This window comes from Hyla sarda, chromosome 10 (assembly GCF_029499605.1).
Source record: "Hyla sarda isolate aHylSar1 chromosome 10, aHylSar1.hap1, whole genome shotgun sequence".
Lineage (NCBI taxonomy): Eukaryota > Metazoa > Chordata > Amphibia > Anura > Hylidae > Hyla > Hyla sarda.
Genome location: NC_079198.1, coordinates 62,352,720 through 62,367,505, shown reverse-complemented (window position 1 = coordinate 62,367,505; position 14,786 = coordinate 62,352,720). Strand labels below are relative to the sequence as shown.

At 49.1% G+C, this 14,786-nt stretch overlaps 1 protein-coding gene across 1 annotated transcript in view; it reads left to right on the top strand.

The window, feature by feature from the left end:
* The first annotated feature begins 5,891 nt into the window (after nt 1–5,891).
* The window catches only part of KDELR1 (KDEL endoplasmic reticulum protein retention receptor 1), a 31,880-nt gene continuing 22,985 nt past the window's right edge, over nt 5,892–14,786 (top strand). The window contains exon 1 of the mRNA XM_056544624.1: nt 5,892–6,090. Coding sequence (XP_056400599.1) covers nt 6,000–6,090 — 91 coding nt within the window. The 5' untranslated portion in view covers nt 5,892–5,999. The remainder of the gene's footprint in view (nt 6,091–14,786) is intronic.

The window sequence follows — 14,786 nt, the reverse complement described above, 5'->3', positions numbered from 1 at the left end:
CGTAGTACCAGGAGCTTCAGAGGGCTCTGACCTCTTCTTTCTCCCTTTCCTTTTGCCCTTTTCTTTCTTTTTGGGCCTCACCCCACTTTCCTCATCCACACTTTCATAGTGGGAGGAATCGGAAGGGTCGGCCATATTGCTTTCCTCTCTGTGAAGTCTCCTGATCTCCTCATCCAGCACATTCTCCACCAGGGCTTCAGCAGTTACAGGGCCAGCTTCAGGAGCAGGGACTGAAGCTACCCCCGCCACCTGGGCACTCTCCAGCTCCCTACTCCTTCTACGATTTTCCTCCCGCCTTAGTTTGGCAGGGCCCTTTTTCCTCCTCACTAGCCCTGTTGCGCCCCCATCCCTGCCCGTACCCTCCCCAGCCGAGGCAACGTCACAGCTCTCCTCAGCTGGAGCGGCCGCCGCATGGGCGAAGGCGCTAGGACAACGGCTGAAAGGGTGTCCGAGGACACCACACAGGTGGCACCGGATCTGCCGACAGGATGCGGCCAGATGACCCACCCCACCACACAAAGCGCAGACCTGCACAGTACAGGCTGCGCTAAAGTGGGTGGGGCTGCCACACCTGTGACAGACCTTAGGCTGCCCCTGGTAGAAGACCTGGATCCTATCACGTCCAAGGAAGGCGGCTGACGGAATGTGGGCAACCGTACTCCCTGAACGCTTGAGTTTGACGGAAAACGTCCAGGCCCCGGACCAGATCCCGTGCTCATCCAAGTTTTTCTTGGGCATGTCCGTCACATCCCCATACCGTCCGAGCCAGGTCATGATATCATAACAAGAAAGTGACTCGTTACGGGTCAAAACGGTCACCTTCTTGACAGCATTCTGACGGGAAATCGCCTTTACGGCGAACTCCCGCCAGCCGGGCTCGTTTTTTGCCACTTCGTAGTTCGACCAGAAGAGTTCAAGACCCTCCGGCCGAACGAAACTGACATCAAACTCAGACGAACCATAGGGGTGAATCAGAGCAAAGATGTCATTCGCCCTGAATTCCATCTGGAGGAGGAGCTCAACCACTTTAGCGCGAGGCGGGCACACATCCTTGCCCCTCCAAATCAGACGGACCACGTTCCTACGGTTATTGTCCTGCCCGGGTGTCGGGAGGGACCAGACCACCTCCCCATTCTGCTCTCGGAATGCCCCCAAACCGTGCCTCTCTATCCAGAAAGACAGGTCGACCTCACCCCTTCCCTCTACCTCGATTGACCTGTCGCCCCTACGTAGAGCCTCCAGGAGGCGCTGCTGCAAGTGACCCCCGGGGCCGGATGGAGAGGGGGACCCCCCGGCAGCGACATGAGCATAGCTCCTAGGAGCAGTCACTACCGGGGGGGCAGCCGAACCAGACCCAGACTCAGACCCAGGACCACCATTCACACCACTACACCCACCAACATTCACACCACAATTCTCATCATCCATACCAGACTTTGTATTCATACCACCACTACTCCCACCATTATTCACTCCACTAACACTCCCACATGCACTCTTCTCATTCACAACACTACCACACCCATCATCCTCACCCCCTACACTCGCGTTGTGCCTAACATATCCTGGGCTGGCTGGGACTTGTAGTACTGCCGGTTTTAACAGAGTCTTTTTCGCTGGCTTTGCTGTTGCTGGGGTCGACTCTGATGGCTCCTCCTCCATGGGCGATGTTACTGCCTGAGCCTGGGGCTGCCCCTCCGAGCGCACCCCAGCTCCTCCCACAACGCCATCACCATGTCTTCCCGACTGCACGGGCTCTGAGGCTGGCACTGGCACTCGGACACTCCCCCCCCCTCACAGGAGAGTGCCCCGCAGCACCCACAGAACACACAGACCGACCGTTTTCCACTCCCGATGCCCGGACACTCCCCCCCCTCACAGAGGAGTGCCCTGCAGCGCCGGTAATGTCCACGGCACTCGGGGGACCGCCCCCCAAGCACACAGACATATCACTTATCTGGACACTCCCCCCCCCTCACAGGGAAGTGCCCCTCAGTGCCAGCAACACCTGGGGAACCGCTCCCCAAGCAAACAGTAGCATAGCTTGCCCCTGGTGCCTGGACACGCCCCCCGCCACCCTGGGGCGCTCCCGCAGCACCAGGGCTGCTCACCTTAAGCCCAATAGGACTTGCTGGCTCTATAGCGTCCTCTGCCGTCTTGGACGCCATGCTGTACCCCCCTTTCTGGCCCCGCTTCACCACAGAAACGGGGACTGGCAGTTTGGGGGGCCCAGCAGTCTGAACCAACTTTACAGCTGGCCCAGACTGCTGGAAAGGACGAAACACATAAGTCACAGTCTCCTGAACCTTCTGCCTTTTCTTCCTTTTCTTTACTAGATCATCTTTACCGAGATCCTCACCAAAGGTAAAATCCTCCATACGGGTAGGGGACTCCTGCTGTATAATGGCTTGCAGCAAACCCCCACTGGCCAGCTCCTCCTCACCGCTCTCCTCTGTCTCCCCATCACTGGAGGGTAGCGCCACCTGGGCTGGCTCAGGGTAGCTATCTTGGGGGGGCTGGGGCTCACACACACTAGGGGTGGCATCCATTTCACTTCCCACAGCCGACTCTCCGCCATCTTCCTCCCCTCCTTCCTCCTCACTGCTCTCCTGAGGGCAGCATGCACCATACTTCCTTTCCTTGAATCTCTCCTCATTAACCAGTTTTTCTTTTAGGAATCCTGCCCCCTCAGAGATTTTTCTTTTGGCCTCCTCCACCTCCGCCACCTCTATCTTCAGAGCCCGCACCTGGGCAGTGAACTTCTGCCTCTTACCTGTAGGGCCCTGGTCAGCCTGGTAGCGGGCAAATCTCAGGTCCTCTCTCAGACTCCTCAGCTTCCTGCCCAGCTCTTCGTACTCCGCCATCTTTGCTTGTATCCTTGAGCCATATGTCGCCAATGACTCCCTTGGTCCCCGTGCCCCCCATTGCTGGGGTTCCGGGGTAACAGAAGGACCGCTGGTCTTTGCTGATGCCTTATGTCCCTCTGATCCGGTCAGGGGAGTGGGCTCCACATTTCTGCGGGCCCTGCTGGAACGTCTCACCCCGACCTTGAATCCGGCTGTAGACACTTTCTTCCCCCCTCTCGCCAGCCGGGAATGAGAGGTAGAAGCCCGAGGCTCCATGCAGGAAAGCCCTCCCAAGGAGCCTGCCACGCTCCTGGGAAAGCCCGATGTAAAAACCTGCTTCTCTGCCTGGAAGTCTGGAGAGCAAATGGAGCCACACCCGACAGCTGCACACACTGAAACCACAGGATGTGCTCTCTGCTGACACCTCTGTCCGTGTCAGGAACTGTCCAGAGCAGGAACAAATCCCCATAGAAAACCTCTCCTGCTTTGGACAGTTCCTGACATGGACAGAGGTGTCAGCAGAGAGCACTGTGGTCAGACTGGAAAGAAATACAAAAAGAAAAGAACTTCCTCTGAAGCATACAGCAGCTAAGTACTGGAAGGATTAAGATTTTTTAATAGAAGTCATTTACAAATCTGTTTAACTTTCTGGCACCATTTGATTTGAAAATTTTTTTTTTTTATAATAATAAAAATATATTTTCCAACGGAGTACCCCTTTAATTGGGCTCCATAGACAGCAATGTCTGTGGTGCTGTGATCCACCAGAACATTGAACGAGTTTAATGTTATGGCAGAATTTTTCGAGGGGATTTTCGAGGCAGAAAGTCTGCTTTGGAAACTCTGCAGTGTGCACTGTGCAGCAGAATTCTATCGCCAGCAATGGGAATTTCAAATAAGAATTCCGCTCTCAAATTCAGTAGTGTGAACCCGGCCTAATAGATTTAAAGGAGTACTCCTGCTCCGTCCTGCCCGGGCTGCAAAAAAATGAAAATAAACCATCTCTCACCTTCCTGGGTTCCCGCGGAGTGCCACTACAGCTGATCGGTCCTCCAGTCCATCCTTTTCATTCTTCTGTGTGAACGAAGCGTCACATGGCGCTCAGCCTATTATGGGCCGAGGCAGAATATCGCGGCGGCCAGCGATAGGCTGAGCGCCATGTGACACTTCGTTCACATGGAAGTATGAAGAGGATGGACCGGAGGACCGATCAGCTGTAGTGGCGCTCTGCGGGAACCCAGGAAGGTGAGAGATGGTTCATTTTCATTTTTCTGGCAGGACGGAGCAGGAATACTCTGCACCAGAGTACTCCTTTAATATTACACATTCTCCTCACATTTTTCAACAGAAGTACTTGAATTACCTGATCAAAAGAGAAAAATGCAGGTAAAAAAAAATAATGCCACACTAACTGCATTCTTCAGAATGGAAAACTTCATTTTGTCCAGGCATGCTGGGAGTTGTAGTTTTGCAACAGCTGGGGACACCTCGGTTAGGAAACACTTTCTCATAGACTTCCATGAAGGCAAGTGAAGGAAGCACAAAACATAGTGACCCAAGGAGCGGGTGTGAACACAGCCCTAGAGTCACAACACTGGAGGAGTGAAGACTGTGTCCTATGACCCCAGGTGTGCAGGCTGCCAGATACACAGAAACTGTTGGAGAACCGTTCCAAAAATCTCCAAAAAACACCCAGTGTAAACATGGCCACAACCTGCGTGTACAATAGTGATGAGCGGCACTGGCCAGATTCAAATTTGTGATATTTCGCGAATATATAGACGAATATTTGTCCTATATTGGCGAATTTTGCGTATTCGTTATATTCGTGTATTCGAGGAAGAAAGCAGTGAGGGGGGGGGGGGGGGGGGGTGTAACTTTACTATTGGTTGCTGGGGGTGTGGTTGATACCTCTGACAAGTGTATTTGCATCATTCTAAGTGGCCCAGAAGTGAAAAGAAGGAATATGCGAATATGCGGAAAAAAGTGAATATTCCAAATTTCGAATATACAGTGGTCCCTCAAGTTACAATATTAATCGGTTCCAGGGCAACCATTGTATGTTGAAACCATTGTATGTTGAGACCAGAACTCTATGGAGACCTGGTAATTGGTTCTGAAGCCACCAAAATGTCATCCGAAAATAGGAAAAAGTGAGAGTCAAAGAAAAATAAGTAGATAACTAATACAGATAAAGAAAATCCTTACATATAAAAGTAATAAAGATCTGCTGGGAGCTGTAAATTACTGTCTATTTCAGTGTTTTCCAACGAGGGTGCCTCCAGCTGTTGCAAAACTACAACTCCCAGCATGCCCGGACAGCCAAAGGCTGTCCGGGCATGCTGGGAGTTGTAGTTTTACAACAGCTGGAGGAACCCTCGTTGGGAAACATTGGTCTATGTAGAGGACAGGAGCTTCTTCAGGTTCCTCTACAGTATACACATAATGCACTAAAAAAAAGTAAAATGGAGCCGCTATTACTTTGTGTCCAAAGGCGCAGCTAACCATGGCATAGGTTAAAAGTAGTACAGAACATGTAATACCTCCCTGTACTGTAGGGGGCGCTACCAGACACCAGTCAGTGCATGCACTTTAGGAATACAGAGGTTTTACCAGTGAAATGCCCATTCTGATTGGTCGATTCTTCCAGCCATTGACATGTTTTGCAGATTCCTTAGCATTGTATGTTGAGTCTGGTTTCAAGTTACAATGGTCCAGAAAAGACCAGTGTATGTTGAAACTATTGTATGTTGAGGCCATTGTAAGTTGAGGGATCACTGTATAGCGAATATTTCGAAATGCGAATATTCGCACCCAACACTAGTGTTCAACAGTGTTTACCCAACCAGGGTGCCTTCAGCTGTTGCAAAACTACAACTCGCAGCATGCCCGGACAGCCTTTGGCTGTCCGGGCATGCTGGGAGTTGTAGTTTTGCAACAGCTGAAGGCACCCTGGTTGGGGAAAGAGTGGTTTCCGATAACCTGCGTGTATGGACGTCAGCGCCGGTACCGCCGGAGTTCCTGGTTCCTGTAGGGGCAGTGCGGCTCCCCTCCCCTCCGGAATCCTCCCCTCCTCCTCCCACACACAAGGCCTAGCACACAGCGCGTCCTGCCTTCCGCCCCGGCCACCGACACTACTCGGCCCCGGTCACCATGAACATCTTCAGGTTCCTGGGGGACATTTCCCACCTGTCCGCCATCCTCATCCTGCTGCTGAAGATCTGGAAGACCCGCTCCTGTGCCGGTAAGACGCCATATACAGCCGCCGCAGGTGTGAACGCTGTCAGGGCGGCCGCCGGTACCGCCGCGTTATGTGCCTGGTCACGGCTCTCCCGGTCAGTGTGTACAGGACTGTGCGGATTCATCCTTGGGAGGGATGAGAGGGGCTGGTGACGTGGACGCTCCATAACCGCACATCAGTGTATGGAGGAATATACTGTGTGTGAGCTGTCACATCATCTCCCGGAGCGGCAATCACTGTTCTGCACAAACTCTGTCCCATCACACCCTGTACAGCTGAGCATGCTGGAGCTTGTAGTGCCCCATCATCTACAAACCATAACTGGTGTAAGAGGCAACAAACTGCTGCCCACTCACCTCTGGGTATAGTAACCTATGGCCATGTTCTTATGATAAAGTGTCACTGTCATTTGAATAAACCTTTCACACCTTGTTCAGGTCTGTTCAACTTTTTTCACTCCATGGACCAGTGTTTTCCAACCAGGGTGCCTCCAGCTGTTGCAAAACTACAAGTTTTAGTTTTGCAACAGCTGGAGACACCCTGGTTGGAAAACAGTTCCATAGAGAAATGCAATGAAAGAGTGAGATTTGAGTGACAGCCAGGGAGTGAAGAACACTTGCCAGGCACTTCACCGCCTTAATATCACAGCGAGTCTGAGGAGTAAGATGAAGCATCAAAAGCTTATTCAAATGACAGTGATTCATTAAAGGGGTACTCCACTGGAAAACGTTTTATTTAATTTTTTATCAACTGGTGCCAGAACGTTAAACAGATTTGTAAATTACTTTGAGTTAAAAATCGTAACCCTTCCAGTACTTATCAGCTGCTGTATGCTCCAGAGGATGTTTTTTTTTTATTTATTTTTTTTTATTTCTTTTCTCTCAGACCACAGTGCTCTCTACTGACACCTCTGTCCATGTCAGGAACTGTCCAGAGTAGAAGCAAATCCCCATAGCAAACCTCTCTTGCTCTGGATAGTTTCTGACACAGACAGAGGTGTCAGCAGAGAGCACTGTGGTCAGACAGAAAAGAACTCCAGAAAAAAATACAACTTCCTGTGTAGTACTGATAAGTACTGGAAGGATTGAGATTTTTAAACAGAAGCAATTTCCAAAGCTGATCTTATCCTGCATTATTAAGCTCAGAACATATTTTCTCTTTTTTTGTGTGTTTTTTCATTTGGGTTCCTACAACTTTTTGTGCTTTACTTTTAACTTGCACATAGGTGATAACGTTTTTCTGAACCTCTCGGAAGTTTATCCCCCCCCCTTCCAGGTCAGTATAAAAATGTTACCTAGTAGATGAACATGTATGCCATGACTAAGGGTCCTTGACCCAAAACGCGTTGGCATGTAGGGACCCATCTCCAAGCTGGTAACTGTACATGATATTGCCTGATTTACTCCCCTACCTGCCTTTCTATGGAACTTTTAATGAGATATCAATAAACTGCGGCTTTTATGTGCTGGCTACATTCATCTATTGTGCTAATTTACAAATCTGTTTAACTTTCTGGCACCAGTTGATTTAAAGAAAGGTTTTCCAGGGGAGTACCCCTTTAAGGGAACCAATCAGCAGATTTTAGCATATACAACCTTTGACAATGCGTTATATTTGCTATAATCGCTCTCCTCATTTTTGCCCCAGGGATGGTGAAGATACTAAGTTATAAAAGTCTCCCCCGGCTGCCACTAGGGGTCTCCCTCCTAGTGGCCGGCTGCCGCCTGCTGTGACGTCACAGCTGAATTCGGACCGAGCCCGGCCGGGCAATCGGTGCGAATTCAGTCAGCCTGCACTCGCTCCCTTCCTGTCAATCAGACAGGCAGGAGCGAGCGCTGTGAACGCTGGGGCTGCTCACATTCGCTCACTGGCCTCGCGCGCAGCCCATCCCTGCGCCTGGCAGGGATATCTTGCACCGCAGGTTGGCGATGCTCCTATACTCCTCCTCCCTGGGCAGAACATGAACTGCTGAACAGGGTGGAGGAGACCCCGGAGCAGCCTGTTGTGCTATTGGCCGCTCATCTATATGTAAGGTGAGGGTGGAAGTCGGCGCACAGCAGGCATCAGTGACGTGAATGATATACATGGTGGGAGCTACTCTTTAATATCTTCACCATCCCTGTGGGTAAAAACGTCCCCGGGGATGGTGAGGATAACGATTTTAGCATATATAATCCATTGTCAAGGGTTATATATGCTAAAACCTGCTGATTTGTTCCCTTTAAATGTAGAAGGCTGAAGTATCTGTGGTGGGATCATTGACTAGTAGGGTATTTTCACACTGAGTAATCTCTGCTGGTAGCACCCATCTGGTGATGGCCGCCGAAATCCTTTGACGGTAGGATTGTGTGGACCTGCGCCGTCACCATGCAGTGTGTGCATAATTCTGCAGAAAGAATGAACAGGTTAATTCCTTTAGTGGATCAATTTCAACTGCAGAATTCTCCACCACTGAAATTCTGTAGTGTGAATGGATCCCTGGAAATTGGCCCATTTACACCAATGTCAAGGTTCACACAGCAGAATTTCCGAGCGCAATTCCGTAGTGTGAACACATGCCCTTAAGAGGACCTGTGGCCTTTCCTGACCTGCTGGTTTTACTAAGTATTTGTTCTCCCCATGAAGTCTTTTCTAAGGCCCTGAAATTCCTTGTGTAACTTCGGAGCACATTCTACTCCTTGGGATTCGGCGCTTACTGTCTGCGCTATCCCATTTACTACATCGCAGTGCAGAGGCTTCTCCTGCGGAATCCAATTGTGTGTCTGCTGCAGAACTTATGTAGGTAGTGTGAACAGGTCCGTATAACTCTGTTGTGCCATTCATTTTTTTTATTCTATGTCCAGTCTGCTTCCCGAACATGTACTTTAGTGTATAGGATTTTAAAGTGTGGTGAACAGCACTTTTGAGTATATGAGGAGAAAAGAAAAAGGCCTAAGGCCCCAATACACTTTATAGAATCGTCTGGTCCTTGTGATATCTCTGCTGTGTACTGTATGGCTGGAGGTGTCCCGAAGGAGCAGGCAAAGGATTCCTGGTTGTGGCGCTCACACGGCAGACTTCTTGAAGTGGACGCAGTAGTAGAATGTGTTTCCACGGTAAATAACCGAAGCGGACAGGTAAGTAAATAAAACAAAGTGCGCTTTATTACATAAACGTGAAAGGACTACGTGTTGCGAGGGGCTAGACCCCCTCGTCCTCAGGTCCAATAATATAACATCATTACTAGGGATCGACCGATATCGTTTTTTTAGGGCCGATACCGATAATCGGTGCAGGTTAGAGCCGATAACTTATACCGATATTCCGGTAAAAGTTATCGGCTATTTAACCCCCTGCGACACCGCTGCAGATCATTGATTTAAAGCGGGCGCTTTAAATCAATGATCTGCAGTGGCTTTTGTGGGGCCATAGGCCGCCGCTGCCGCCACCACCCGCTTCTCTCCCCCTACCTGTCATCCATCCTTCCTTCCTGTAGTGTCCGGGGGCGTTCCGGGTGGAGGGTGGTCCGGTCCGGGCTGTCCTTCTCCGGCGGTCATCTTCTCCACTCCGGGCAGGCTCCGGCCTAGTACGCTGCATAGACGCCGCTGCGCAGTGACGTCCGTGCGCAGCGACGCACCTGACATCGCGGCGTCTATGCAGTGTACTAGGCCGGAGCCTGCCCGGAGTGGAGAAGATGACCGCCGGAGAAGGACAGCCCGGACCGGTTCACTCTTCACCCGGAACGCCCCCGGACACTACAGGAAGGATGGATGGATGGCCCGGACCACCCCCATTACGGGTAAGTTTAATTTTTTTATTGACTCGGAGGGTGGGGGAGGGGCCCGACCGGTATAGCGATATGGGCAAAAATCCATACCGGTATACCGCCCAGTGCGACGCGGTGCGGTGGGTCGGGGGAGCGGTGCGGCGGGTCGGGGATGTGGCGGTCGCGGTGCGGGGGGCGGGGCATTATCGGCAAGGTAATTGCCGATACCGATAATGCCCAAAATCGTGATTGTCGGCCGATAATATCGGCCATACCGATAATCGGTCGATCCCTAATCATTGCATAGCAACCTTATATATAGGAAAAAACCTGTGAGAAATGGGTTGGAATGAAAACATGGATAGGAAGAAAAAACAGGGCTAATAGCCCAAAATAACTTCCTTAAAGGGTACCTCTCATCAAAAAAACTTTTGATACATTATAGATTAATGTATGCAGAATAACTTTACAATTGCATGTTATTAAAAAATATGCTTCTTTCTATTTCATTTTCCACTTTGAAGAAATGACCACTAGGGGTCTCCCTACCAGTCCTGGCAGCAAGCATTTCAGACTCATGCTGGAGTCCTAAACACTACGAGCTGCCAGTCTGCTTTGTTCACAAAGGAGAACACTCAGAGCTGCCAGCCTGCTTTGTTCACAGCCTGTTTGGCTGTGAACAAAGCAGGCTGGCAGCTCTGAGTGTTTAGGACTCCAGCATGAGTCAGAAATGCTTGCTGACAGGACTGATCGGGAAAAATACAATAGAAAGAAGCATATTTTTAATTAACATGCTATTGGAAAGTTATTCAACATTCATTAACCTAAAATATATCAAAAGTTTATTTGATGAGAGGTACCCTTTAACTTTCTCCTATTTTGGAAATCTGTGGAATCTTCAGGATAAGACCCCTCAACGCTGAATGTGGCTTGGGGAAAGCTGCAATACAGCATTGCACAAGAGGAAGCTTTTTGCCTATGTGCACATGCCTTAGGCCATGTTCACATGATGGAATTTCCTTGCAGAATTCCACACGCACATTCTGCAGCAGCAGAGTCCGATTGATTTCAGTGGGATTCTGCTACACTGTTCACATGACAGAATTTCTGTGCCAGATGTTTTTGGCGCGGAAATATAGATTCTGGTGTTCGCAGAAAGAATAGTCATGTCTGTTCTTTCCGCAGAGTCCGCACAGAAATGCATTGCCGTCTATAAGATGACGCATTTCCGAGCGGTCCTAGTGCCGGCATGTTCTGCCAATGTTCTGCTGTCAGTGTACACATCTGCCCTAAGATAAAATCCTGAACATATTTAAAGGGGTTGTGCGCTGCCCTGCAGTTCGGAGCTCCGCTCACAGCGTCCGGAAGTTCATTACTCCGAACGTTGTGCGCGGACTTCCGTGTTCGCAGCCGCCAGGCGTGACGTCATTCCTGGCCCCTTCGTGGGGTCTCGCCCACCCCCTTGTGACATCACGCCCGCCCCCTCTACCAAAGTCTATGGGAAGAGGGCGTGACAGTGGTTGCGCCCCCTTCCCATAGGCTTTCGTTGAGGGGGCGGGCGTGACGTCGCGAAGAAGCCCGCACACAGCGTTTGGAGTTATGAACTTCCGGACGCTGTGAGCGGAGCTCCGAACTGCAGGGCAGCGCACAACCCCTTTAATGTGCAGGATGGCTCTGATGTGGCTGTGAAACTGCACCAGTAATGCATTTGTGTGCAGATGTGATTTTGGGAAATTAGTGTTGTTCCCTCTTGTGATTAGGTACAGCATGGAGTAGCTCTGGGGTAACACCTATATGGTCCATGTAGATATTTCTTATAATGTAGCCTTTCCTGTTAGGCTGATGGGATGTAGAGAAATGTTTAATATTCATTAATTTCATTAAAAATCTAAAAGATTGACTCAAAAAAATCTGAAAAATAAACTTATTACAAAAAAAAAATCTCAGATTATTATGAATGAAACTTATATTTTTTTTTTTTTTTACATGGCCTGGAAAGAACTACCTATTAAAGGGGTAGTCCAGTGGTGAAAAACTTATCCCCTATCCTAAGGATAGGGGATAAGTTTGAGATCGCGGGGGGTCCGACCGCTGGGGCCCCCTGCGATCTCTCTGTACGGGGCCCCGGCTCTCCGCCGAGATAGCGGGTGTCGACCCCCGCACGAGGCGGCGGCCGACACGCCCCCTCAATACATCTCTATGGCAGAGCCGGAGATTGCCGAAGGCAGCGCTTCGGCTCTGCCATAGAGTTGTATTGAGGGGGCGTGTCGGCCGCCGCCTCGTGCGGAGGTCGACACGCCCCCTTCCAGCGGGCTGTCGGGGCTCCGTACAGGAGATCGCAGGGGGCCCCAGGGGTCGGACCCCCCGCGATCTGCAACGTATCCCCTATCCTTAGGATAGGGGATAAGTTGCTCACCACTGAATCACCACTGGACTACTCCTTTAAGTTTTCAAGTTTGCAGAAAATTCATTCACTTGAATTAAAGTCACAATATGGGTATGTTCACACAGGCGGATTTATTTGCAGGTTTCCCTCTGCGTATTTGAAAGGGGGCGGCTCTTCTCAGCTGTCTGCAGCAGATTTTCCGCAGCGTAAATCCCGCCCCATTTCAAATACACAGCGGGAAACCCGCAAATAAATCCGCCACTGTGAACGTACCCTATCATGGAATTTAATGTGGATTTCGCCACGAAATCCACACCAAAAATGTTGTCGCATCCTGAATGTATGTGAATTGACCTTAAATAGGTGACGAGGATCATTAATGAACACATGTAAAGTTTTATTGTTATGGGTGGAGATGAGCTGCCCTAACATGACTAATCCTGTTTATAGTCGCTGATCCCATGGTGATCTGTACATGATGTAAAGTGTGAAAGCCAAGCACTGTATCTATAGCTTCAAGTATTTTATTTTAATGTATAGGACAGATCCAGAATTGCAGGCCCAAAATTAAAACAGTTTCTCAGAGCAAAACTTTTAAAACTGTGTCAGCCCTCCCTTCCCCCATATTGTCATCATACAACAATCATCTCTTCTCCTTTAGGTCACACTGAAGGCCTCCTTCTAAAGCACTCCAAGTAAGCAAAAGTTGCTCCTACCCCGAGAAACTTTAATAGAGGCCGAGCCAAGAAAAAAGTTATGCGTATTAAAAGACATTAAAATAAAATAACAATTCTGTTATTCCATATGGAAACGTATGAATAAACAGAGAGTTCTAAATAAAGTTGTTATAGAATTGTTATTGTTTGGGGATACAAGTATTTACTAATACTGATACGTGGAGAGATAACAGGTACCCTTTAAAGGGGTACTCCACCGCTCAGCGTTTGGAACAAACTTTTCCGAACGCTGGAGCCGACGCCAGGAGCTTGTGACATCATAGCCCCGCCCCCTCATGATGTCACGTCCCACCCCCTCAATGCAAGTCTATTGGAGGGGGCGTGGCAGTTGTCACGCCCCCTCCCATAGACTTGCATTGAGGGGGCGGGGCTATGACATCAGGAGCTCCCGGCGCCAGCTCCAGCGTTCAGAACAGTTTGTTCCAAACACTGAGCAGTGGAGTACCCCTTTAATGTCTTCCCAACCCTAGAGACCCTGTTACGTCATGACATTGATAAGCGAATATTGAGCAGACTCAGGGCCTAGTAAAGGCCTCTAGAGCTGCCATGATAGTACTGTTAGTACACCCAGAGGCAGGTTGAAATAGAAGATATAGTGATAGTATACTGCAATACATTGGTACTGCAGTATAGTGTACAAGTGATGGAATATCCAAGTGCTATGGGGAGCTAAGTGTACGTTAAACAATATAAAAAAAAAGTTTTATAACTGAAAATTCATATCACCTCCCATTTTAATCTTACAAATAAAATGCAAACTACAAAAAATAATAAACATAATTGGCATTGCGGAGTCTGAAAAATGTCTGAACTAACTAAACGTTAAAATAACTTCTGACATGTCATAGAGCCATGTCAGAAGTTGCGATTGTTGGGGGTCCGGCTGGTGAGACCACGAACCCCACCCCATTGATCGCTAGAACACAGAGACACAAGCATTGGCCTGAGCGCTATGTCCCTTTAGTTTCTGCTCGGCTTTCCTCAGAAAGCCAATCTTGTGGGGTACACATGCAATGTAAGGCTCCTTTCACACTATGAAAAGGGCCCGTTATATAACACCCGTTATTAAATCACGGGCGATCGCGGGGTAAAATGGCCATTAGAAAAGCCCTAACTTACGTTAGTAAATCCCATTATAGTCTATGGGTTTGTTCTAATACACGCTTTAACCAGTTCTCGCCCGTCATTCATAACGGATGTTATTTTGGGACGGGAGATAGTAGCGCGAGAAATAATCTCCCGTCCCAAAATAACGTGCGTTATGATTGACGGGCATGAACGGGTTAAAACCTGTATTAGAACAGTCCCATAGACTATAATGGGATTTACGAACGTAAGTTAGTGCTTTTCTAATGGCGATTTTATAACGGGTGTTATATAACGGGTCCTTTTCATAGTGTGAAAGGAGCCTAAGTCTTTGTTTTGGAAGTTTCTCCCATTTGTACACAGGATCTTTAGAGCTCAGATAGACCATTGGGTTATTTATCACCTTTCCCTTCTCCCCCAATTAGGCTACATTCACACTACCGTTGCGGAACAGGCAACAGTGGGTCCCGACCCCATTATCGTCAGTAGGGTCCGTCAGGCGCCGCTGAATAGTGGGAGAAAAAGACGGCGCAAGATATATATATATATATATATATATATATATATATATATATATATTTTGTTTGTTTCTTTTAACACTATTTTCCCCGGTGGCCATCACACTACTGTGTGATAACGGTAGTGTGAGGGGGGCCTTACTTAGTATGGTGGGGTGGTCAGCTTGAGGAAAAGTCCTAGTGGTTTCAAATGTCTTCCATTTAGGAATTACTGATGCCACTGTGCT